At 46.1% G+C, this 27,043-nt stretch overlaps 1 protein-coding gene across 13 annotated transcripts in view; it reads right to left on the reverse strand.

Annotated features, from left to right (window-relative positions):
- The window catches only part of LOC121461681 (kalirin), a 463,010-nt gene that overhangs the window by 185,281 nt on the left and 250,686 nt on the right, over positions 1–27,043 (reverse strand). For all 13 annotated transcript variants that reach the window (XM_041672803.1, XM_041672804.1, XM_041672802.1 and 10 more), the window contains exons 7-10: positions 25,210–25,401; positions 21,842–21,973; positions 18,306–18,536; positions 3,513–3,635 (exon numbers count right to left, since the gene is read on the reverse strand). In XM_041672803.1, coding sequence (XP_041528737.1) covers positions 3,513–3,635; positions 18,306–18,536; positions 21,842–21,973; positions 25,210–25,401 — 678 coding nt within the window. The remainder of the gene's footprint in view (positions 1–3,512; positions 3,636–18,305; positions 18,537–21,841; positions 21,974–25,209; positions 25,402–27,043) is intronic.

A 27,043-nucleotide genomic window follows, 5' to 3' on the forward strand; every position in this document is an offset into this window, starting at 1 on the left:
ACTGAGAAAACCAAATTTCTGGGAACCACAACAGATGTAGTAGCTCTCTCCCTGACCCGGCTTAAAACCCAAACACAGAGAACGAGTGCTTAGAACTCAGTCCTCATGTCGGTCTTACATCAAAGCCTCCTAAGAGGATGAGGCTCAAAGAGCCCTCTAGGGCACCGCTGATAAGTGGCCTCCAGTTTGTTAGTCTACAACATGAGGTGTGGACACATGACCAACCGTATTCTTCCTGACCATTCTTCCCACAGCAACACCAAACACACAGAGCAAGGGCTATGGCTTTCTGTCACGGTGCTCTATCATTGTCCAAGAATTTTCTGTGCTCGCACACACCTATAATCCCGGCATTCGGAAGACATCAGCAGGAGGACAAGTTTGAGGCTAGCCTGTTCTACTAGAGAGTTCCAGAACAGCCTTGGCTGTATAAGAGAGATTCTATCTTTAAAAAGTTACACTTTTTGTTTATATCACTTCCTTGCAGTAGTCCTCACCTGAGACCAGAAGCAAAAGAAAAACAATCCTCTCCTGAGGGATGGCTCTGTCTTCATCTCCAGTAATCATGTCCCACAGAGCAAAGCCCATCTCAGGCGCATGGCTACCGATAGTCAGTCCATTCACTCTTTTTTGTGGTCTGATTTTCTTATTAAAACCATAAATTCAAGGTTGCTAAAAAGCTCAAATAGTTCAGAGTGAGGATGGGACAAAGAGAGAGGTCTCATTAATTTTGAAACTACAACCTCCACCTTTGCTGGCCCACTCACCAAACCTCATGACCCCCTTGCTTGGGCTCTTCCCTTTTAGCCCACCTTGGTCTTCTTTATTGAGGACACATCCTGAGCCTTTTGGAAGTCACAATGCTCTTCTGTTTGAAAAAAGATAGGATCCAATCAGAAAGCCCATTAGGGAAATATGACTTCATTGGAAGGGTCAGAGAAAAGCTGCAATGCCTGCGGAACAGAATGGTACAGCTGCTTTCCCCCCATTCTTTCTTTGGGGCACGCATACTGTATGTGCCAATGGCAAGGTGATGCGGCCACATTGAAGAACTTTCTGAGCCTCCATGTCATCTTCTATAACACAAAGCTGACATTATCCATAACTCAAAAAGGTGTCCATTCTCCCTGTAGTATGAGTTTAAGTTAGTGTGCCTCTTTTGATAACTGAAAAGCACTGTTCCAGATGTAAGGAGTCTCAGGCATTGGTGGAAGAGTCAGAAGAAATGGGGTCATGGTGGACACAGGCTTATTTGAATATAACAACACACAAAAGCCAATACCTCTCGAGGCCTACAAACCAAGATTGGAGATGCCCTTGAGTCTGTAGCCCATTACAGACAATGAGACAGCACTGAGCAAAGTTGAGCTATGTCTTTTGTGACATCCTCCCAGAAAAACGAGGGTCTGTACTTTATAGCACAGCTCAGAAAAGAGGATCAGCCAAACTATGGGATGCCTCTACTCTGAGAGACCACCAAGTACAACGGCTCCACTCTCTGTAGAGGGATGCACACAGGCTCACCCATCCCTTGTGTCCTAGTAGACGAGAGAGATAACCAGAGCATCTGGATCATACCTCTGTCTTGTCCATCACAGCCTACACAGCACCTGTGTCCACGCAACATCGATCAATCACAGCTAGTCCTACAGAGTGTCTTCATATGACTATGGGGCTTTAAAAAAGTGTGGAAAGCCATGGGGTGGGTGACTCATGAGACTTTGTCTCTAGCAGAGGGGCTACTGGCAATCCATGGTGTCTGGGGAAAAGAGTCAAGTTTTCTTTAAAGGTGTGGCCTTGTACACAGACCATGTTCCAGTGGATGTGCCCATACCCACGTATATATAGGCAGCACAAAATGAACTCAATGAGTTTTTAATCTTTGTTTTAAGAAAGGACACGAAGCTGGGAGTCAGTGGAGGGGTAGAGAGTGGGCCTGGGAGGAGGGTGGTGAGTACGACCAAAATACACCGTGTATATAAAATTTTCAAAAAACCAAAATATTATATTTAAAATTGTAGTAAAACATGCACAACCTGAAACCATATTTACAACTTTAAGTGTAAAGTTCTGTGCAGCCATCAACCACGTATCTTAGGAAGCCATCTTGCAAAACCCAAACTTTGCGACACAGCAATCTCCTCGTTTTCCTACTCCATGATGACCACCATTCCCCTCTGTCTCTGTGAACGTGGCTACACCAGGCTCCCTAGATAAGAGTGGAACCCTTCAATATGTCTCCTACTGTGACTTGTCTCCTTCTCTCAATGTAAGGCTTCAAATTTCATCAACACTCTGTCACCTGCTAGCATTTCCTCCCCCTTTGAAGCTGAATGATAATTTATTGTATGTACGTATCACAGGTGTTCATTTTTCATCCTCTGATGAATGTGATTTGGTACCGCTCCCACCTCTGGGCTATTGGGAATAATGGTTCTGGGAATATGGGGGTACAAATACCCCTATTTCGCTCCTCTTAGTAATACACCAAATGGAATTGCTGGATCTTACTGTAATTCTACTTTCTCCCCCCTCTTCTTCTTCCTTTCTCCTATTCCTGAAGGTCTCCTCGAGACACAGTAATGCTCCATAGCTCTTTTGTCCTTAGTTAGACCTCTTTTAGAGCCTGCAGGGGGCTGGCTGCCTTCCAAGATGAGGGTCCAGGCTCTGCACAATGCTCAGGGTAGCATCTACATTGCAGGCTACCTGCAGGTAGGCTCACAGCCTGTTCTAGCTAAAGCTGTGATGTGAAAAGACACAGCTTTGTCACCCTCGCTACGTCAGTGCACTGACCCATACGTTCCATTTGGACACCGGCCTAATCCTACCCTCACGAGTTTGTTTTCCACGGCACCTGATCATACCTTTAACAAACAGCTGTGCAGCAATGCTTCATCCTGAAGATGAAGGCTTTCAGGATCTATGTGGAAACTATCCCAATAGACGAATATAACAGAGTCAGGTTAAGTTTTGGAGGTGGACAAATAATTAGCCATTCAAACCATGTCCTTGCCCAAATTAGAAAACAGCGTTCTTTTTGAATGTACATCCTCAGCTAAAAGACTGAATACTGAGCAAATTTTAAACTAAAGATGGAAGTGACCCTAGGCACAGTCTCGGAACATATCTGCCCCATAGGCACAAGACTGACAAGCAGGTCCCATCTCTTCCTTCAGGTCTCAGATGGTGCGCAGCTCTGCAAGCAGGGCTGTGGCAGTTTCAGCTCCCACTTAGCAGGAGTGGCAGTCCAAAGTGGAGACCCTGGGCTGGTGATAGGACTGACAACATTACCCTCCTGCCAGCAGCACCTTGTGCACAAGACATTTGTATTTAAAAATCACAGTGGTAGGAAGAGTTTCTAAGACCTTGAACTGACCGCTCACCTGGTGGTCTCCAAAAGAAGACAAAGGCCTTCTCATATTAGTCAGGAAGACAGAACAGCAGACATAGACTCTCAACCCAAAGTGTTTCTATTCAACACACACTGTGTGCGCGCATGCCGAGTATATTACCTGAGCCACTTCTTCAAAGTCATCATGCCTCTTCTGTAGTGCCCGTGCTCGATGCAAGGACTTCCCAACCCCAGTATGCTTGCTGAGAAAGGCCTCACCGTGGTTCTCAATCCAGTCCAGCACCTGGCCAGAGAAGGAAGACAGGAAACAGTGATTTCTCAGAAGGAAAAACAAGTGGCCCCGCGTACATACAACTGCTTGAATCCTACTCACCTAGCCCCATGCCCATGAGAACAGTAGTCCAGATAGAAATGCCTAACCTAATGTGTAGTGATATTTTGTTTGTGTCGTAATAAATAAAGATTGCCTGAAAATTAGCTCTATTGGCAGAGCTAAGCCAATAGAGGCCAGGGAGTGGTGGCATACACTTTAATCCCAGGACTCAGGAGACAGAGGCAGAGGAATCTCTGTTAGTTCAAGGACACTTTGGGCTACAGGAGATTGAGTTTGTCTACAAGAGAAAATGAGCTCATGTGAAGGTGACCCCGGCACTTGGGATCCTACGCCTTTAATCTCAGCACGAGGGAGGTGGAGACAGGAAGGGACATGGCTGGGCAGAGGGAGGAACATGAGGCAGGAGGAGACATGAGCTCACTGCAGTCTGGAGATGCAGTCTGAGTATGTGGTCTGAGGACTGGCAGAGACATGCTCGCCCCTTCAGTCTGAGGCTTGGTAGAGGTAAGCTGGCTGCTCTGCTTCTCTGATCTCTTGGCTTTCACCCCCTAATATGGGACTCTGGGTTTTTATTATTAATACCAATTAGAATTCATGCTGCACAATGAGCACAAGTCATTGGCAATGGAATAGCCCCACCCTAAACTAAATTCAGCTCAGTCATTTTGGTCTCAAGACTAGCTTCCCATTCCTTTTTTGGTTTTAAAAGCCCTAACATAAAGCAAAGAAAAACCAGCCTACAATCCACAACCCCAGAGAACCTAGACAACAAAGAGGACCCTAAGAGAGACTACATGGATCTACATAGGAAGGAGAAAAAGATAAAATCTGTTGAGTAAATCAGGAGCATGGGGGTCATGGGAGAGGGTAGAAGGAGAGAGGGGAGGAAGGGGAGAAGCAGAGAAAAATGTATAACACAACAAAAACAATAAAAAAGAAAAAGCCCTAGTCACCCCATTATTTTATTTATTCCTGTTTGTTGCTATTATTTTTGTTATTTGGTGCTGAGGATGGAATTCAGGGTTTCCTACATGCCAGTCCATTGTTTGAAATGAGCAATACAGGCTACCAGACACAGGTGAACCTCTTCTTGGCTTCTACGCCATCAAGTAAAGTCAGCCACACTGAGAAGAAATGAGGTGACAGCAGTGAAGCAGGGCTAGGCTACTCGCCTGTCACTCCACCACAAAACAGCATAGCATGGCACCCGACACAGGTCCCTGCCTTATTGAACGCTGGAGGCTCAGTCTTGCACCCCCAGCTGTTCAACATGGGTGATTGCAAGGACAACACCTCCTCTGCCTTCCCGCCACCTCTCTCCAACCAACCAACCAACCAACCAACCAACCAAACAAACAAACAAACAAACCGGTTAAGGTCTCTGCATCCGAAGGCCTAGAGTATTTATCTTTCTAGAATGCAGTAGAAACTCCATGTTCTCACAGGCTTAGCAATTTAGCCGAAAGATGTTTTCCATAAAGTTTAAGCCTAGAGTAACAGTAGCTACGACAGCAGAGGGAGGAGAGAGATGCTAAGATGAGAGATGCTTTCCTACGGGATGATTGGGAAGGTGCACAGAGGGACAAAGCTTTAAACGAACATTTTCATCTCACAAATATAAATGCATCCCAGGGAATAGGGAGACAGCTTATCGTCTGGTCTCTGGGGAGTTGATGCTGGTTGCAGTGAAGTCAGAGTTATAGTACAGTACAGGCATGCTTGTGATGCCTGTCACTATACCACTGGGCCCATCTGCTCTTGCGGTACAGGCTTCTACCCAAGCACCCAATTAATAATGTAACAGCCTTCTCAGATGTTAAGAGGAAGTTTCTGGAGAGTGATTCAGATACAGTAGGTTTGTTTAAAGGTTTTTTTTTTTTAAAAAAAATATGGATTTCTCTGTGGCAAACAGAAGCAGACTGAACTGTTCCACAGGCTGCAGACATGTGAACTCTTCCTATAGAGAATCACTTATTTGGACACTGAGGCCAGTTAATGTCTGCAATATGCAAAGTATGGGAGTCTTTGAAGTCTTCCCTCTCACTTTCAGAAGCCCATACTAGGGTGGTGCTAGTGACAGAGATGTATGGGGTGCAGAATTGAGGCTAACAAAGTCCAAATATAAGCACAAAGAGTCCAGTAATTAATCGTCCATTAGAATTTAGAAAAGAAAGCCTGCTCATGACTGTTTAAGCACTAGGTATGTAGATTTTTATTTGATGTGTTATGTCTTTGTATATATATATATATATATATATATATATGCCACGAGTGTGTGGGTGCCCCCAGAGGCCAGAAGAGGGAATCAGATCCTCTGAACTGGAGTTATAGGTGGCTGTGAACTGCCAGGTATGGGTGCTAGGAACTGACCTTGGTGGGTCCTTTGTAACAGCACCAAATGTTCTTCAAGGTGAGCCATCTCTCCTGCCCCAGGAATGGAGACTTAGAAAATTTCAAGTGGCAGACTCCGGCTCTATACACACATGTTTAGAGAGACCCTGGAGGTCCGTTTGTGGGAAGACAACTATGATCGTGCTATATTCCTGCTTTTCAAACCCTGAAAGGCAGCAAGTAAAGGAGCTCAGAGGCTCTGTCTTCAGGACAAGGAAAGTGCTTCACTAGTGGGATTATCTCGACAGTCACTCCTACCTTTTACTGTTTTTTTTTGTTTTTGTTTTTGTGTTTTTTATCAGCAGTTTTAAGAAGATGGGCCATTCTAAACCATACTGGTTGAAGAGGAATGCTTTCAACTTACTAGTTCACATAGAGCTCCCGCTTTTCATCCCATGCAGGGTGGAGGGATGATCCTACAATTTCTAAGCCTTTTTTTTTTTTTTTAAAGAGCAATTTGTTTCATTTTAAAGTAATTCTGCTTTCCTTAAAGCAGCGATTCATTTTCAGTCAGGGACACTTAGTTTACTTAATTAGCTCTGCCTTTATTACTCAAAAAAACCTATTTATTTCATATTTGAGAGGCTTTTATTCAGTTTAACATAGCTTCAATTATTCTGTGATGTTATACTGAGAATACTCAGTACAGCTTCTGCCCGAGATCTGAAGCCGTAGAGAAATACATGCAACCTGAATAAGCCTTCAAGGACTATGTGGAAATCAATTCAGCAAATAAAAAAGCAAGTGATTTAGCAAATTAATATACTAACTTTAAATATACTTACAGAAAAAGTACTTAAGGACATATGCAGACAACCAATAGATAAAGTGCTATTGAAAGTGATACCTTCTGCTCATTTTGTTTCCAATGGTTCAGCTGGAGCCATTACCCCGCCCCCCATACATACATATATAGCACAAGCCATCTTGATCCTGACCCATCTGACCCATGGCCTTCAGTGGAACACAGTTTCCCAGGCAGACCTGCATAGCAGGGCAATGTGCTTCTCAGTAGACATTGGCAGTGTCAACAGGTACACCACACCCTGAAATTTGGCGTGCAGTTCAGGAATTTGGACACCCTTGAGTTTTGGGTGAGTTAGTATATGTGAGCCAGATCCCAGAATCTGAATCAATGAATGAAGACGAATCAGCGCTCTAGCTATAAAAACTCTCGGTCCCACGAGTATAACTCGGCATCAAAAGCACCCCTTGTACGCATCCCCCGTTTAGCTCCCCTTGTCTGTCTAGAAGATAATATTAAAGATACTCCATGATAAACTATAGTCAAGGTTGATAGAAGATGAGAGCCATGCAGATGTGATGATGGCTTCTGAGTTGGTGTTTAAGTATTCCTGCCGCCGGAGATGCTGTCTTGTTTGTTTGTATCTAAAGAGTCCCTGAGTAGCAGAGAAGAATGGAACATGAATATTCACATATTCCTATGTTTACTTATTAGTTTTAGTGGGCCCTAGAGGCAGGCACTAGAGCTACCCCATGGCTATGAGGTTAGAGACAGCCACGAGTGCTTGGTCCATGGGCTAACAAACACTAGTCGTCAAATCACACAACTTCTTCATTAATTGTTGAGGTGCTTTCTAGGTGGAGTTGGGGAAGGTCTCTGAAGAAATGAGATTTCTGTGGTTCGAGAGACACTATTACTTAACTAAGTTAGAAATGGAAAAGACGCACACATGCATAGCTCCAGTAGGAAGGAAATAGGAAACAGGCCCAGAGAAGTCTGAACAAAACTGCAATGCTTTATGGTGTGCTGAATGGAAGGTTCTAGTAACCATTTTGATAACCATCCAGCGAAAGGCCACAAAGGGGAGAGACACCATCAGATCCCCATGGGAAAGCTATGGCTTTGATTATGGAAAATCAACCGGAGGGAAGCTTGGGAAGAGGTGGGAAAATGAGACAAAAGTTCAAATTTTGATGAGGCTTAGATTTGGAAAAAAAACACAGCCAGGACTGTGTGGCTGGACGTGGTGGTGACAGAGGAGAAGGCAGTAAGGTTGATCCCCAGGAGCACAGATTGCTGGGAAAAGAGGGAGGCAGTCACTGGACACAATCAAAGGAGCAAGGCAGGCTAGCTCTGAGACGCTGACTTCCTAGGATCTGTCTCTGCACGCATGCACTGGTATGTTCATAAATGACAGTGACCATTGTCACCCTGAACTTGCGTGGAAAATATCCTCTAATGACAACTGTCAATCTGATGTGGCAATCTGTGCCTCTGGTTTCGAAGATGTAATTTATATGCTAAGGGTTAAAAATAAATGATACATCATTAATGTATGGGGCGCCATTAAAAAAATAAAGAGAAGGAACACTAAATCCATTTTTAAAACACAACCTCAGACTTAAGTGGAATTGATGCCTATGTTTTTGACTGTGGTGTAGCTTTGAGAGTCTCGTTAACCCAGCACATAAGCCTCAACATCTGTGAAGGCCCTGCTCACTCTCAACTGGCTAGTGAAATTCTGTCTTACCTCTCCAAACCCTGCTCTCTCAAGTTTGGTTCCTAGTGTTTACCTCTCCAAGGTAAGTGGCTCTTGCCTTTTATGACTTGGTGGGTTTTGCTATTGTTGTTTTTGAGACAATGCCATCTTGCCAGACTGGCCTCAAACTCAAGATATACTTAAGGCTGTCATTGAATTTTGGATCTTTCTACCCCATCCCCCACGTCCTGGGATTATGGGCATGTACTACCATACATACCATTTGGTATCCATACCAAATCCTTTGATTCTGTTCAAACTACAATTACTAATTGGAATGAAGTATAAGGCCACATAGGTATGAAAATACCATCATGAAACCTATTACTCTATATGAGCAAAAGTAAAAAAAAAAATACACATAGAAAAAAACCCTTCACAATTATGGCCCAAAGGCCTGTCTTTCCCATGGGATTGCAACCTCCTCATAATTCCAGGATTCAGCCCAGGCCATCACTGAACATATTGTGGTTGCTTAGTATATTCCCAACTAGACTATATTCAAACCGATCCATCTATAGACCTTTGGGAGTGAATGTAAACATCCTCCATATCCCTACTGTTCACAGTCTGCATTCAAACTTATCTCTGTGTTTCTCTGTCCCCTGTCACTGCCCCACATGACAGGTAGTTCCTAGGAGAAGGAAAGAAATTTGAGGTGTTCACACTGAATCTGATCCTCCTCTTCCTTCACCACACAACACCCTTGCTTGCCCCTCCTGATTAGGGGGTTGGTGATGAACATTTATGGCCACAGGTTGCCACACACATCTGTAGCTGCGGCTTCTGCTCTCTCTCTCCAAGCCTAATTTGCTTAGTCACTAGAGTAGCCTGGCCTCACCACGTCAACAACGAGACAGTCTAATAACAACTTGTAAAAAAAACTCTTGCTCCATTCTCCTGCCCTGGCATTTCAACCAGAAATAAGTGCTTGCCCAGAATAGCCTTTTCTAAGAGACGTTCACATCCTGAACCAGATCTGGGAACCAGTTATACGTGGTTTCTTAATCACCCGTTTCTTTCTGTATAGTTGTGTTTAGGTCCATCTAACATACAATCAAGAGGAAATGTTCTTCAGGGCAGGAGGCAGTCTTCTAGTAGCCAAGGAGGAGGGAAATAACCTTTGAAGGAAACTACTGATCATCACTGAACAGTGGCCATGAACAAAACTGAACTAAAGAGACTATTCTTGGCGACAAGGGCTTTGTAGTCCTGTTTGACACACCTGGACCCTCTTCTAAAACCCATACTTAAGTGTTTTTATTCAGCTCTTTATTCCTATAATCATTCACTATGGCCGTGCAACACATACATGTCTGTTTAGTTTGAGCCCTGTTTCATTTCCACCCACATGAACTCCATGAGGGCAAGGGCTTTGTTTAGTTCATTGCTGTGTTTTCAAATGCTAAATAAATGAACAAGTGAACTAAAAGAAACATTATTTTACCACATCCTACATGGACAGAGGCAACAATCCTGAAAGGAGATGGGTGCCTTTTGCAATCAAATATAGAATCAGAATCCCAACCCTGTGACCCCTTATCTGGCTTTCTCTGATAAATTACCTTATTCAAAATAGGCTTTTAAGTTTGCATACCCAATTGGTCCATGGTAAAATAAGGGCTTCTAGTACACCAAATAATTCCTTCCTCCCAACTCCTATGTGCCAGCGCCCCAGCTCCCCACCATCCACCCAGAAAGGGATCTGAAGCGATTATGCGCCGGCAGGCATCAGGAACATCTTTTGTTGTTAAAAGGCTCAAGTACACACAGTGTGCACGAGCGCCCGGGAGAGCCCATTGAGTCGCCATTCTCGTCTATTCACACAGCACACTGTGCACTGTTCCCAACCGAGAACAGTCAGGCTGAGGCTGGAGAGCAGGCAGGAGTCACCTCAAGTGCTCAACTGCCAGTCACTCACTTGGTTTTTTGTCCTCTATTTGAAACAAGTATGATTAAAATAAATGTCACACTATGGCAGGAGAAGCCACCATTCCTCTGGGTGGGCCGAGCTAAGGTTCGTTAGCAGGCACTCAGTCTGTCCTTCCCCTGAGAGCTGCAGTTCTTCCTACTGACAGGTCCATGCCAGGTAGAAGGCAGCTGAGAGCCCATGTCTCAGTTTTCCTCAGTGGGGGCCTTGACATCCCAGACATCCTATACCTCTTTCCCTAGGGAGAACTGAAGCTGGCGTACCTATAACTTTTTTGAAAGACCCTCCTCGGTCTGGTGCCAGTTTATAGATTCCCCTTTCTTCCCAGTAAGGCTTGAAACTGCTGTCAGAAGCTCTGGGATTCTTTTAAAATAGATTCATTCAGAATCACCCCCAGATTCTGAATGAAAAAGTGTGGAATTATCTCCCACAGGGTGCCTGATAACCGTCCTCACTCTGCTCAGCTGATGTCAGTGCCAAGAACCCAAGGACCAAACTTTGAGAAACACAGTTCCATATGCACACATGACAACTCCTTTGTGTGTATATACACACGTGTGTGCGTGCACACACACACAAAAACAACACATTTTAGTAATTTTCACATAAATGCTTTCAGACCCACAGAGCCCAACTTTCTTCGCTCACACTTGCCACAATCCATTACTGTAACTCCCCACTCTCCCCCTCCTCCCTCTCTACACAGCTCACCTGTCAGATTACCTAAGTTCACTCTGACTTTGCTTCTCCTCTGCTCACAGTCCTCCCATAATTCCCTGTGAGTAGCAAGACTCCTTTAGCCTGGTGCTCAGTGCCCTAGAATTAGCATGTTAAGGCCTGAAGATGTGCTAAGCATGGGAGGCAACCCTGAAGAATGGCTTTCTCATTACTTACAAGCATAATTAAAAATATATTGAAGATAGTAAAGATGTTGTAAGCCCTGCATCAGGGAAGTCTAAAGGGTCAGCAACCCTCTCCAAAGAGACTTCTTCCTCTCACTATCTCCCATCCTCCAATCAGCTTTTCCTGAACACAGCAGAAGTGCTGGGCCTTCCTTGCAAATCCTCATCTTGGGAGAATCACTCCAGTCAAAATAGAGTTTTCACTAACACACACACACGCATGCATGGACATGCAAGCACACGAGCATACACACATATGTATGTTCATGCAAGCATGAGTGTGCGCATATACACATTCACACACATGCATGCACGCACATGCAAACACACGAGAACACACATATGCATGCACATACAAGCACACACACTCATATATGAACATGCAAGCACACACGCATGCACACAAACATGCACGTACACACGCGCACAGAGTAAAGACACAGAAGAAGGCTGTGGTTGGGAGGGGAGAAGGGCAGGTTGGGTGTATGATGGAAAATAGGAATCCAGAAGGAAAGGGTAGGAGAGAACCGTGAAATGCCCAGAAGAGGGATATGCACATGCAAGCAGCCAGCCTCTAACCTGCAGAGACTAAAAAGAGAGGAGAGGTACCCACTGCCTCCTCCTTTAGGGGAAAAGGATGGAGCATGTCCACTAGGATGAGGACACACAGAGATGGAAATATCCCTATCTTCACTCCAATCAGAAAGCGACTGCCCACCTTCCCTCCTGCCTCAGGTCCAGCGAAGCCTGCTGGTACTCTGGCTGGGTTTTCTTTCCGCCTAAAAAAATCATGTATTTTTTACCTGAAAATATCTTGATGAGTGGATTATCACCATTAAAAATTTAAGTGAGAAATAAACTGCTAATTACTGCCACAGGCACGTGGGTAGTATTCAAATCTATGCTACAAAGGAAAGCCTCACCAAGGCTGAGCTGACATCACTGACTGAAACACAAGAATTGGGAGTGGGTGTTTGGGGTAATTTCTAGTATAGATAAAGGGGTGTAGAGAGCAATTCTTAAATGACAGGACACAAGGAACAGGGTCAATCTGAGGCTGTCAGTAGCTGCACAACATTGGGAAAATCTCTTCCTGTGGAACCAAGTGCTCCAGCAGGGCTGTTTGAACAGTGACATTCTAGCCCCTTGGCCTGGGCTGTGTCTGACTCCCACCCACTGCAGCAGAGAGGCTAACAGCATGAGCTCTGATGTCAGGTTAACTTGGGCTTGAGGCTGGGCTCTGCCAGCAGGTGTTGGATCAGAAAGAAGTGAGTGTACTTGACCTCAGTCTCCTCCTCAGAAAGATGGGGACCAAACTGCCACCTGCCTCATGGTGCTGGGAGATTAACTAGGAGAAGGCAAGTGAAGGGATTAGATGTCCAATCATACTTCCTCTTACAGCCGGTGAACTCTGAGCTCTGAACAATGCAGCTTTTATAAACAGTTCAGTCTCAAGGGTTGGAACTAATCTTTCCTTTGATGTTTGAATTTCTCCCAATGCTCTTATCATAAAGACAGTCCATTTCAAGTCCTGAAGTTGGTTCCTCAGATGTGTGTTCTGAGAGCTGACTGTGTGCACAAGGTGTGTGAGCCTCTCATTCCTAGATGTCAATCTTTTCTTCTATAGGAAAAGTTAGTTTCCAGATCACCATGTTTTGGTCCCCCCTTTTGTTATTGCTGATCATTCTCAAGGCAACCTGCAATACTCACTTTTTATTCAGCTTTTATTACATAACACTGCCAATTGGATTATTCAACGGCCAAACTGGCTTCATCTGATTAAAGAGCTACAGTCACTACAGTTGGTAAATGGCTGGTTATCTGGAATTGAACACTCACAAATCTCTTTCAGGCATTTTTTTTCTTTGCAAACAAAGTCAACAAAGTAAAATCTATAATTTTCCACATGAGGCACCAAGAAAATGAATGCAGGAAGATTCCCTCGCAGTTCAGGAAGTCTGGTTCTAATAGTGCTTTTTATCAATTCTGAACATTGCTGCCAAGCAAGCTAGATCTTGCTGCCACTCCTGTTAGCTCATAGGACTGGATGCTTAATAACAAGATACTCTTTTTAGGGGAGGCCATAGGAGCCTCAAAGGTGCCATTGCCCCATTCATGACACCGTGAACAGACCCACCTTCTTCCAGCCTGCAATAGGCATTTAGCCAGACTTCCGATTCCTGTTCTGCCTGCCTATGCACCAAGAAGCAGTGTAACTCTCATCCCCACCAGAGGGAACTCTGTTGGACTCTACCAGGCTGTCATTCTTTTGGGGTCTGGCCTGAATGCGTGTCACTAGTAAGTCCTAAGGTGCACACGTCCTCTCTCCGGTGTAGGTGCTTCAAACATCTAGCACAGAGATTTGTGTACAGTAAACATTCAAAAAAATGCTTTATAGTATAAAGACACCTTTAAAAAGTTCAGAGAATCACCATTCAAAACAAAAGCCTGGCGAGGAAGAAGGGGAGGCTGAGGAGGATGACCTGCTGCGGTGTTCCCAAAACAGTTTCTCTGATCACGAAAACACACAAGCAATTTACTTCTCCCAGAAAGAATAAATGTCTAGTTACTCCTTGTTCCTTCCAGCCGTTTGAGGTCTATGTGGGCTTGGAACTGGCTGTTTGCATACATGGGAAGCCAGAGGAGTGTCAGGACCATAAAAGGCTCAGGGTAGAGAATGGGTGATGCTGTCACGGAGTGCTTTTATTGCTGTTGCCCAATATTGTTCTACACTACACTGAAAAACAAAACCAGGACTGAAAAATATTCCAAACTAATTGCACAGCAGACATTCTTTGCTTTCTTCAGTTTAATGAGTCCAACTCCAGTTGTTCCTTTAAGATGAAGTTCCAGCATTCACCTAACCCAGCAGGGAGAAAGGAAGCTGAGATGACACCTGTTGGGACCAGGAGAAGGGAGGCAGGCCATTTCTGGAAGCAGGTGTTTTAAATAGAGTCTCTTCCTCTGACATCTTTGGATTATATATTTCTGCTTCACTCTTATTTCAAGCCTTAAAGGACAAAATATTCCTACCTGGGCAAGAACTAACTCCAGAAATGTCAGTGGGGCAGATGGCAGAGGCTAGCGTGCTCTCCATCATCCCATTGGGGATTTCTAGCTCTTTCTTTTGTCTGTCTCTCCATTTTACATTTCATTTCACCTTCCTCCCCCAGCTACACCCGTTTTACTGCCTTCCATGGTTAAGTCTGTTTCCCTCCCTTTGCTCACTGTCTATTTCTGTCTCTGCCTGGGATATGTGACCTGTCTTCCCCTGTATAATGTGCATCTTTCTGTCCCCCACCCCCAGTCTTATTTTATGACTTTCTGCGTCTCTCCTGAGGCTTTTCCTAGGGCACCTGGAATATGGATCACATGGCCTACTTTCTGGTCCTGGCACTCTTAATAAATGGCTGTGTGGTTATAACCAAGTCACTTCACATCTCTGGGACTCAATTCCCTCAACTGTACAGCAAGTTTTACAGGCTGTGTTTTCCGGCATTGAGAGTTTTGAGAGTCGTGGAATGAAATGGAATCTTTATCAGGCAACGCACATGGCAGATGCTGGGGAGTCCCCAACAGCACAGGCACCAGGGGGCACCCGAGGACCAGGAGAGAGAATGTGATGGTTTGTACTAGGCAGGCACTGTGTTTGCATTCTGTGTCATGAGGGAGGTACTATTGTTACTGGTCCTGATTTAGAGATGGGAGAAAAACAAAAACCCAAAAGCATCATGAGACGCAGTAGCTTGTCTATGTCCTGCTGGCCACAGAGGCAAGACATGTTCAGAACAGGATTTGCTGACTCCAGAGCCTGCGCTGGTGTCTGCCAACTCTGCATTGCCCTGGCTGATGACAGCTGCACAGGAGCCTCCCCTGCAGGCTCCCAAGAAAGCATCTCTGGATCCTAAATGTGCTTAGGTATCTTGGGTCCAGACTAAGAACTCTCTCTTCCTTTAAGACACCGATCCTGACTTCTCCCACCATTGCCTAAACTGTTCCAGGAATACTCAATTACTCCACATGGTGCCATGCTCTGCTAGATCTGTTCTTTGTATTTTCTGGTATCATTCTAATTACCCGACCAGGTATCGCAGCAGTATTTACTTCAGTTCTGGGCCCATGAAAGAGACCTGAAATTCTTGAATAATCGGTGAGCATCATGGAATGCATGAGCACTAAGACTGTATCCCCTGTGTCCTCAGCCTGGGCCAGGAACATCAAGAACCTCAAGATGTTATACCACAGTTCTTGTAGGCTGGTTCCACATTCACCAATAAAACTACCACTGCATGGGTGAGGGAGAGCTTCTATTCACTCGACAGAAGCAGGTGGAGGGGGTTCTCTAAAATTCCTGGTCAATTCTTCAAGCACAAAGAGAAGCCCAGTTTAGCTGTGTTTCAGACACAGCTAAAAGCTACAAAGAAATCAGAAAGAAAGAAATCCTGATCTCTGCTCTTGAGCACAAACAGGGCACACACGATTCTTAAATGATGGTGGGGTTTGATGGTGAGTATGCTATCAAGATTTTATTTCCGGAGACTCAGCCTCATGTAGCTCAAGCAGGCCTTGAACTCACCATGTAGCCCGAGATGACCTAACATTCCTCATCTTAAGTGCTAGAATTACAGGCACATACGTCCACACCAGACCGAAGCAAGGAAATAACCTGAGTGGTCTTCGTCCCCAAACTAGGATCACTCATGCAAGGTTGGGAGTCAACAGACCGAAGATGGCATCCATCACCCCAACCCTCAAGCATGTGAGTTCAGTTGCCTTTTGAAACACAGTCCCGATAGCTGCCAGGCACTAATGATTGAGTAGATGTCAGGTAAGCAATTGAGATGCACCAATAGATTTCTTCCCCCTTCAGGTTTTCTCCCACCTCCATGCATGTCTATATGTACAGAGAATAAATGAGTGAGCCAATGATGAAGCAAGTGGGATGATGAGTGAAGAGTTATACTCTCAAAAGTCACACTTACATACCCTGAAAACTCACACTTACATACCTGAAAAGGGCAGTGGAGTTGACCCTTCTGAGAATCCAGTGTTCAAGAAATATCCGAGCTCCTCTCACACCAACCCCCTGATCTTAATCTGCTTTTCTACTTTTCCAACAATACAATAAACAAAGACACTTTTTTTTTTTTTGGTTTTTCGAGACAGGGTTTCTCTGTAGCTTTTTGGTTCCTGTCCTGGAACTAGCTCTTGTAAACCAGGCTGGCCTCAAACTCACAGAGATCCGCCCGCCTCTGCCTCCCACGTGCTGGGATTAAAGGCGTGCGCCACCACCGCCCAGCAAAGACACTTATTTTTAAGATATCATAGAATAGCCATATATGCATCCTATTATTCTTCCTTAGAGTATATAGATGCCATATGGCTACAAGAAGGTCTGATGACTACAGATATGTGAGAATCCGAGTGTGACATGCTTCCCTCCCCATAGCTGTCCTGCAGCTCTCCAGAGGCCTGCCTGTGTCACGGCAGGAGCATGACGAGGAGCCCAGCACGCTATCCCATGTGTACCAGTGACCATTATTATCTTGGCGAGTCACAGGGAGTTTATGGAAGTAGCCACACCCCTCTTTTGTCCCTGTGAGGCTGGCCTGGCGCCGTACTCATCTGTCTCGCTTGCAGGTCAGACAGCTTCCCTGATCTCTGAGCTCCGGGTGATGAATTTATCTGGACAGTTCCAGATGGCATGAGCAGGCAGCTGCCTCGCCTGCTTCTCCCTTCCTGCCAGTCCCAGCTCTCAAAGTTGATTGACACACCAGCCATGCTCACCCCTGGGGACTGACATATCCTTATGATGACTCTATCACACGTCAGTCAGGAAGGGTTGCCACATGGGAGTCCGAGGAGCCCAAGAAGGAAGAGTAAGCCTGAAGGTCCCTGTACTTATGCCAACTCCCAGAATGTGTAACAATGGTGGGGACACTCTCTCACCTGCCTGTCCCCCTTGGGCACCTAGTACCAGGCTCCTGCCAACAGCAGCTGTGAAGACATGTAACCAGGCTCTCACCCTCTCATGCTTTCTTGCTCTCTCTGGATTATACTCCCTCCCACAGGAGAATGGAAGGAGAGTGAGCTGACACTTCCTGTGCAGAGAACTGAAATTCCACATGGTGACAGGAGTCTGACGGCGGGTGTTTGCACCCAAGGTCTCATCCTGCATCCCAAACAGAGTGAGAGGAGCATGACCTTGGCTTTGATCTTGGGTCCAGGTCCTACTCAGCACATGAGGCCTCTGGGCAAAGCTCCCAGGGCCCCAAGGACAGAGAAACAGAAAGTATAAAGGGGAAAGAATGGTGATTTCCTCTGAGTAGGCGCTTCTGGCATGGCTATATTGTTACAGTCAGAAACAATCATTTCATTACTATCTGCAGTGATGGAAGAACAGGGACTAGCACAATAATACAAAAAGACAGACAAAGCCAAAGTGGCCTCTGGCCATGGGATGTACAGGGATTGATAACCTTGCTTTAAATTGGTTTCAAACCTCCAGTTTTGCCAATAAATCACAATAGCCCCTATGCCGCCCAAACCCTACTCTGTTGGTTCACCTTGACCTTGATCAAGGAATGGGTTCACTTTACGCAGAGTACCTCAGAGTTGTCTAGTGCCTCCTTGCCTGCATGAAGAGGACATGTTTTACCCGACTACAAGGAGTTGCTACTCCTCCCCAACACTACTTAGAGCTGCTCAGCACGATGCATGCCATTGACAAAGCCAGTTTGTTTTATCTGTTTCCCTCTCCTGCGGTGTGTGCAGGGACAGCTGAGGCCTGAGCTGCAATATTCCCTTTCTCAACGCAGACCTCCTCGAGCCTGGTAACCACTTGCCAGCATCCTGAGATGTGGGACGGGACGTGGGGCGCTTAGCCTGTTACCTGCTGCACGTCCTGCTGGAAGACACATAGCTGCAGCCGCTGGTGCAGCCGCACCTTGCGGTGCTGCCAGATGCTCTCAAGCCGCCGCTGGTGGTGCAGCACCTCATGTACCACGTCCAGCACCTGGTGTACCGCCTTGGAGTAGTTGGCTGTGGCTGTGAGAGACTCGGAGTTCCCAGGACTCAGGGGACGCTGCAGGACGTCCAACAGTGCTTTGCCATCCTGGCTGACCTGCAGAAAGGAAGGGAGTTCAGGTCAAGAGCCCCTGACCAAGAGAGAGCAAAAACAAGCAGGGTCAGTCAGAGAGAGGCAAGAAGGGGGTCCTGAAGAGGCCTGTTATCCTCAGTCCTCACCAAGCTCATCACAGCCATGGAGTGTGCCAGCCATGGTGTCTACAGCCTAGAGAACAGACCATCCAGGGTCGAGGGAGGGAGGGGCAGCAGGACTGCTGGCCAGTTGTGTGTGAAAGCCTCTTTCCCATCTCCAAGTATAGTTGACTGCACAGGGCAGGGGGTCTGCTCTGTTCTCGGCCCTTTCTCTGATGTCCATGACAGTGCCTTGTCCTATGGTGGATGCTTCCTAAGCATTTCAAATGACTCTCTGACTACATCAGCTGGCAGAATTTCACGTCAGAAGGAAAGCCACATGTGCCGCCACCCTCAATCTCTCAACTTCCTCTTCCTCAGCCTCCTCTGCATGGCTCCAAGTTTCTAGACATGCTAACAGAGGAACTGGTCCTCAGTGTCCTTGTCTGTAAAAGGGAATGGCGGTGGGTATTAAATGAGCTAGCACGCGCAGAGTGCACAGGGCCCAGAACACAGCGCCATTATCATCTTATCTTCATCTCTTCCGCCTCTCTTGCTACCTTCCTCTTGTATTTCTTTTCCTTTCTTTCTTTGATCTTTACTGGTTCTTTCACCCTTTCTTCTCCCCCTTCTTGAAGTGCATCTTTCTAGAAGGTGCAGAGTAGGGTAGGGACCTTCAGACTGTGGACACCCCACTCAAGTTCCTGGACTCCCCGGCTTTACCCTTAGTGCTGGTGGCAGTGGGTACTGTATCCCTGTCATTTCTGTCCCTGGTACCCTGCCACAATCAGAGGCACTGCTCATTCTGGGGAGTGGCCTTGTAGGATCAATACCCATGGCCCCACTGTGCCTGGCAGAATTCCCATTGAATGTGTGCCCCTCCCTCTTGAAACAGTGGATACTGGAAAAACTGACAGAAAATTTACAACTTCAAAGTTATTTAATTAGAATCAAGGTTGAAGCAGGCGTGGTGCTGAAATGGCCTTCTTTTCCTACTGGGAAGGCAGAAAGAGGTGTGCTTCCCTATCATCTACATGATGAGCCAGGAGCTCTTCCCAGCCTTGCACCTCCCCATACTTCGTCTCAGTCTCAGGTGGACTCCAGAGCACAGAAGCAGCTATGTTCTTCTTATAAGGCTCAAAAAATTTTGTTGGGGCTAAAAGAAGTGATGTAGTAGAGTTAGGTTAAGGCAAAAGAGGAAAGTACCACCCCCCCCCACACACACCCATCCACGCCCGCCAGTCCCACCTCCTCAGTTAATGGCTAAGGGGTCAGCAGTTTATAGATAACACTCTGGAGATACCCTCCAGAGATGTGAACAGATGGCGTCCGAGGGCTAAAGCCAGGGCAGTTCTCCATGGGGAACTCTGAACAAACACTGTATCTTAATACTCTACCAAGGGCTGGGTGGTGAAGACAGTGGGCCATGTCCCAGACATTCGAGTCAACATAACATCCATCTCTGTTGTGGGAGAATTGTCTGTATTCTGTCAAACATGTTTTAAATAAACGCTGATTGACCAGTAGCCAGGCAGGGAGTATAGGCAAGTATACAACCAGACAGGAAGCAGAGGTGGGGCAAAGAGAACAGGAGTATTCTGGGAAGAAGGAAGCTCTTTCCCCAGTCCTTCCCAGACCACAGAAGAAGTAAGATGTGATCTACCCTGCCAAAAAAAGGTACCGAGCCATGTGGCTAACAATAGATAAGAATAATGGGTTAATATAAGATATAAGAGTTAATACAAAGCCTAAGCTAATGGGCCAATCAGTTTATCATTAATATAGACTTCTGTGTAATTTCTTTGGGGCTTACCGGCTGTGGGAACTGGGCAGGACAGAAACCCCAACAAGCAGCCCCTCCTGTTATACATCTCCATGCCTCGGTCTCCACAACTGCAGAGGCTTAGAGGAGCTCCAGCTCGAGATGAAGAGGGGCAACGGTTTGTCCATCTGTGAATGTCCCCTCATGGATATGAATGAGTGGTTACAGGCATCAGCCTCATCTGCTCTCTACTTTGGTAAGAGCACAGGTAGAGGCCCAGATCTGTCTCAAGATGAAGCCTTGGGGCCACTTGTTTCAGAACTGGGGAGATTTGATTGAGCTCAAAAGCACCCTGTGTGCTTCCTCTCCTGACCAAACTCTTCCCCGTCTGTCGTCCAGGTACACGACACACATCATCCTTACATTGCTTGACGCTACTCAGGAGGTTCGCTTCACAGAGGAACCCAAAGCCCAGCATGCGGAAGCTATTTGACTGGGGTCACACAGCTAACAAGCTGGGGAGTCCAAGACTCAAAGTGTCTTCACTCTGGCAAAACCCTCCCTCTGACCATGAAAACTCACCTGGAGCAACAGTTATTAAAATGCAGGTGAGAATCCCCAGTTTCTGGCATTCTTCTTCAGTCTAGAGGAAAAGCCTGAAGACATAGCCTTCTCAGGGCAGTCAGATGCAGGCAGGGTGGGAAGCCATGGCCATGACCGCTTCTCCCCAACCTTGCCCCAGAGGAGACGCGCCAGCAGATCTGAGATCAACTGCTCTCTTTATCTGGCTTCCTAGCCGCCCATCTCTTTCACTCAACCTTTTCCTTGGAATCCAGGCTAGTTAGCAACATTCACACTTGTGTTTGTCTACACATATGTACATGTGGCCCCTTTGGGAGTATCCCACAAAATTCCTGTTTTCACCTTCCCCCCTTCAGCATTTCCCGCCTTTGATTTTTTTTCTTTTCGAGTGGAAGAGGCTTTCACTTTGCCCTTTGCATGAATGGCAGCTTCCTATTCCTGCACTCAATGGAACTTCCTTTGGCTCTTTCAGGAGAAAGCATGTGCTCAGTGGGTTTGTTTGTTTGTTTGTTTGTTTACAGGGGTGTGAGCGCTGGTGTTACACATTCTTTTATCAATAGGAAGGCAGATTCTGAAGAGTCAGCCTTGCTTCTTCACACCTTCTCTCCCACAAGAGAACATTTACCATCCACACAAGGTGAAGTGGTGTCTAGGTATATGTGCAGGAGGCAGAATGCACCAGAGTGGGCCTGGTAAAAGCACAAACCATATATGCCTCTGGCTAGAGACTCCAGAGCTCACAGGTCAAGGTTCCTAAGAACGCCTCTAGAAAGAGGAAAACTTTCTTTCCTTAAAGTCCAACCCAGGTTATTCAACATCACAAACACCAGCACTCTGGCCCCGTCAGCCAACACACACAGATCCTCAATTGTCCTTCAGGTCCTTACCTCCGTGTAGGCCTGGGTCACCTGCTCATACAAGGACTGGTGATGGTGGATGGCCAGCTCCAGGTCCTGCATCTCGGAGGGAAGGCCACCTTCGCTGCACATCTTGCACCAGGCATCCACTCCTGACAGAAACTGGAAAGAGATGGCAGGTGAGCGAGTCTGGGGCACAGGATGGAGAAGGAGTAAGTTAAACAGCAGAGAGGGCCAGACACCTTGGGAGCAATGAGGAGAAATTGTGGTACTTCAGAAATACCTTCAGAAGGCTAAACTAACCCCCTGCTACAAAGGTCAGCCAAGGAGACATTTGGAAAGTATAGTTTTTACAAGAACTGGGCAGGGCCAGGCATCTGGATGTTCAATAGGGTGTGCCCACGCAACATCTGCAAAGCACAGGCACCTATACAGCCCACTAGAGCCCATAGATAATGGGCACTCTTTGTCCATTTGGGCATGTGACAGGGGTTGAATGAAATACAATGAGAGTTTGCTGGCTGTGCTTTCTGTGCACAGGGAATTATGGGGGAGAGGCAATGAACACCTCAAGAGTATCCTTGGCACCTCCTATAGGGTATGTAGAGTAAGGCTCAACAGGACTTTCATTTGACCCGTGCTCTTGAGGGCTTAACACAGAGGGACATAGCAGGGCAGACTGCACAGTTCCTATAGAGGCAGTGGGTCTTGGGATGTGGTGCACAGACAGACCTTAGCAGACAATAGATTATTTAAAAATTAAAATTAACAACTGTAGAAAACTGTGGGTCTCTGTGTACAAATGGTGAGCTATCTAAAACCACTCAGGTTTATTGGGTAGAAAAAATTCACCTTTAAAAGTCTAATAATTCTTCACCCAACAGTCTGGAATGGTACTGTCTGTGATTCCCTTGCCTGGGTGCATAGTTCCATTTAAATTAATTGCCTAAATACCTTATTATCTCATTGCCTAGAACAGCCCATAGAGGACAATAAAGAGCCGCCTAATTAAATGCATAAAAAATAGTCTTGAGTCCTTCCTTCCTTCCTTCCTTCCTTTCTTCCTTCCTTCCTTCCTTCCTCCCCAACCAAAGATAAACATGGTTTTGTGACTTCCCCCAAAGGACTGGAAACACCTGAGAAAACTGTGCTAAAATAGATACAAATAAACTTGCTTTTGAGGCAAACCAATCCAAGGCAGAACATCCCAAACCAGCAGTTCCTCTCAGTTCTGGCCCTGTGTTTTCTTCTGCAAATATGTGACCACTCATCCTGGCATCTGTCAGTTTTTAGCCCCTGGCCTGTTGGCTGCTCCACTCGGTTTTATATTCTGTGTCTTTAGGCATCTCTTGGCAGTTATAGAAGAACTGCCAGGTACTATTCAGTGTCACATGGGACATACTGGGAAGCTTCCTGCTGGGTTATTGTTCTACCCCTCAGTACTTCACAGAGGAACCTGGGAGCAACTTGACATTCTGGGGTCCCCCGAGGAGAGAGGGATTTCCCTGTTTCAATCATAGGAGTCCTATAGCAGGCCCTATACGGCTAAAGCAAGGAAGCCAGAGACAGAGGGAGAGACCAAGTCTTCTTTGCTAACTAGATAAACCCAGAACAAAGGGAGCAAACGATAGAGCTGAAGACAGAACAGGCTGGACACCAATGTCCTTAGGATCCTAAGAAGGCACCAGCCACTACTTAGTTCCAAGAAAAGATATGGCTAGGTCCCTCTCAAAGTGTAGGCCCATGGTTTTGATTCATAGCAAGTATTTATCTCAGAGTGGGGGACAGCTACGGATGGAACTAAACACAGGTGAAAAAAATAAAAGGATGCTATGTCAGTGTGTTCAGCAAATACACATGGTAGTAACAGCGGCCGGTTGTAACATATTAGGTGGCTTACTGGGCCCATCCATCACAGCCTGTCTCCTCCCAGCAGCCCTTGAGACTGACAATAGGCTCACACCAGAGAAGAGGACATGGCATTGACATGTCCAAAACTTAGGAAGTAGGGGACAGGGTACAGAACCCTCATGTCTGGCCTCAAAGTCAAGGATCCTTCAATGGTTCCATGTTGTTGCCATCCCTGTTAGACTGGTTAGGAGGAGGAACTTAAGATACCATTATGTGTCTGAAACTCCTTTACAGGTGGGCTACCTAACCAGAATGCCACAAAAGGAACTTAGAAGATTACAGGTATTTAATGTTAGTCACTTCTGGCTTCAAACCTCAGCAGCCCAGACTGTAGGATTTTAGCAGTGGATTTGAGAAAATGTTTAACAATTAGTACTTACATGGATGTGTGTGCGTTTGTGTGTGTGTGTGTGTGTGTGTGTGTGTGTGTATTGATACGAGTACATTACAAGTTTTATTAATATAAAGAATATGTAATCTACACTTTACAGAGACTAGCACACACAATGCCTCATATTGTAGTTTCCTGCGGCCTCCCACTCTCACAGGTGCTTTGGATAAACGCTTGTGTCCACAGCCAACCTACAGTTGGTAGTAAGTGACAAGCTTCAATCGCTCCCACACAACGTTGCGATGTCTTTGCTTACGTTAAGGAGTAACCCACAGCTTGCCCCTCGGTGACTTGAGTGTGAATACTGAGAGGTATTCCTGGACTTTATGTGCTGTTCACACTGTAACTGCAAAATCTCACCCTCCCCTTTTCTCAGCACTCCAGAGAAGATCATCTAGCCCTGCACTGCAGCGTTTGATGGCTTCCATGACGTAAGACTCTCCCATTTTTAACACTTTAGCCTACCAGTGTGACATTACTGAATGTGAAGTGGGAAGGGGGGCCTACTAGCAGCACACAACTCTATGGCATTTCAGTCACAGAGAACATAAAAATAACCCCAAGACCATAGATTATACTGAGATGTAGTACCCAGGAAGTGGTGAGCTTTAAGGATGCTTTTAACATATGGCAATGTTACTGACAACTGGTTCTCCAGGATCTGACGCACCACAGGCTCTAAGGCAGGTCATGTGCCCTGAAATTCAGTGTTCCTCTTTGTAAAATGGGCGCACACAGCTACTGCATGTAGCACCAGTAACCGCTATTTCCACCCACTACATCATTACTAACTTATTATTACCCACAGCAAATGCCTAACAAATGCTTCATGTAAAATTAGTTTCCTCTGCTTGGCCCTCAAGTTGGCACTCTTGTTTCATTCCTTTGTCTCCAATCAGAGTACATTAGTCAGATAGTCAAGACACACGTACACACACGCCATATATAGATATGGAAAACAAGGCTTATTACCGAAGCTATTCAGCGGGACTTTAAGGTTGTCTGTGGAGAGCGTGCACGCATGTTCCTGTGCTGCCGTGCCCTGCTCTTGCACACTTCCCACTACTCCCGTCTATGACAGGTCTCTGGGTCTTACCTGCTCTGCCTTCTGGTGGAACACGGCAGACATGGCCAGGATGGTGCTGCGTTCATCCAGCGCGGCAGCAAAACTCTTCCACTCCTGGTCTAGCTGCGTGGAGATCTGCTTGATTTGCTGGGAGGCATAATGGCCGGCCTCTGAGAGGCGGGAAGCGACAGACATGATGCGGTTGATGTTGACGTAGGCATTCTAGGAGGCAAGGCAGAGTAAACACTTAGGGGCGGGGGAGCAGACTGAAAAGGTAGCCATCACTGGGCATGGCTGGGAGAGGGGTACCTGGAGAAGGGGACAACCCAAAACCAAAAGCCTGAGAGACTGGAATAGGTTTGGTTTCTGTATCTATGATAGACCCCAGGAAAGTCCTTGTGTAAAGCTGAGACATTTCAACTGAGAACCATCATGGACTGTATGCCAAAGACTAACACACATCAGCACAATCACCTTATCCAACTCCTATGGAATCCTCAAAGCCAAGGAAGCTACTTTCCACACAGCACTCTTTGGAAGTAGTGGATCATGGGATGAGCTGAAGGAAGCAAAGGTATCTGTCTTATTCTAGAGAGAGCTGTACCCAAGGCGTAACTGTGCCCTACAATATGGCAGAGATGGTAAAGATGTGGTAATTAAACAGCTTCCTGTCACCAGCCAAAGGTGTCCTTCCTTCCTACCTCCCTCTCTTCTCATGCCTGCCAAAAGACCTCAGGTAGGTAGGAGCCACTAGCCAGGGTGTTCATAAACTCAGAATTTAGAGGCCACAATATTTTCTTCCACTCGAAAATAAGATCTGTGGGCCCCCTTCTTCTCCCTATGTGACTTGATGTCGAACGGCACCAGGGGATGTCCCTAATGCATCTGCAGGAACTTCCTCGACCTGCTGTCTCCTTTCACGCTGGGTTTTATTTACATCCATTCCCATTTTTGCCTGCCTATTAAAAACTCGAGAACATGTATGTTGTTTCCTACTAGGCCAGCAAAAAGCTCTCCGGGAAGGAACGAGACAAAAGGAAAACCCCCACCAACACAGTGCCGTGGCGATCCTGGTTATTTTGAACGGTTCCCTCCTATTAATTGTCTATCAAAGTGGCCATGTAATGTGGCATCCTCGGGTAACTCTTCTGCACACATGATGCCCGTAGGACCAGGAGCCAGGTTATTCACACTCTCACTTTTTGCTACAAATCTTCTCAGATGATGATAAATGTTCCTCAGTGGCAGCATTTACTCTGGGCTCTGTGAGCTCCGTTGTAGTTCATTAACACCGGGGGAGGCTTAATGAAGGTTCCTTTATTTTCCTTTCCCACAGTCCCCATTCATTTCAGCTGTCCCCCACGTCCACATGCTCCATCCCAAAGCTGGCCCAGGCTGATAAGGTCTCTTAGTCTAGAAGGTCTCCGTGGAAGTTTAAAGGTTAAGCCAAGCACGCAAGCACAAATCCATTCTGATATCTAATGGCCTCTGAGCTCCATCTCTGTTTTTAGCATGGCATGAGCCCTTCTGTGCATTCCCTTAAGAGAGCTAGAATATCTCCGGCTGTTGTCACGTGAAACAACTGTCCTTTACAGAATTACGGATCATTATCAGCACCGTTTGCTGACTTAGAACACTGAAAAATTAGACTATTTATATAACTGTCAGGGGAAAAAAAACCAACCTTGCGCTTTGAAATAGAAGAGGGAAAGGGGGAGAAAAAGGAAGTGCTGACTTTAATAGTTCTGCCTTCTAGGGGACAGCACTGAAGCCCTCCCATATTTCCTACTTCTGTCATTTTTTTTGTCCAGGTTCTTCATGAAATAGACCTTGGTGGAGAGATGTCAGGAAAATCCTCAGTTTA

The sequence above is a fragment of the Microtus oregoni genome, unplaced genomic scaffold, assembly GCF_018167655.1.
Source record: "Microtus oregoni isolate MIOR12 unplaced genomic scaffold, Mior012 000023F_ref0000262, whole genome shotgun sequence".
Classification (NCBI taxonomy): Eukaryota; Metazoa; Chordata; class Mammalia; order Rodentia; family Cricetidae; genus Microtus; species Microtus oregoni.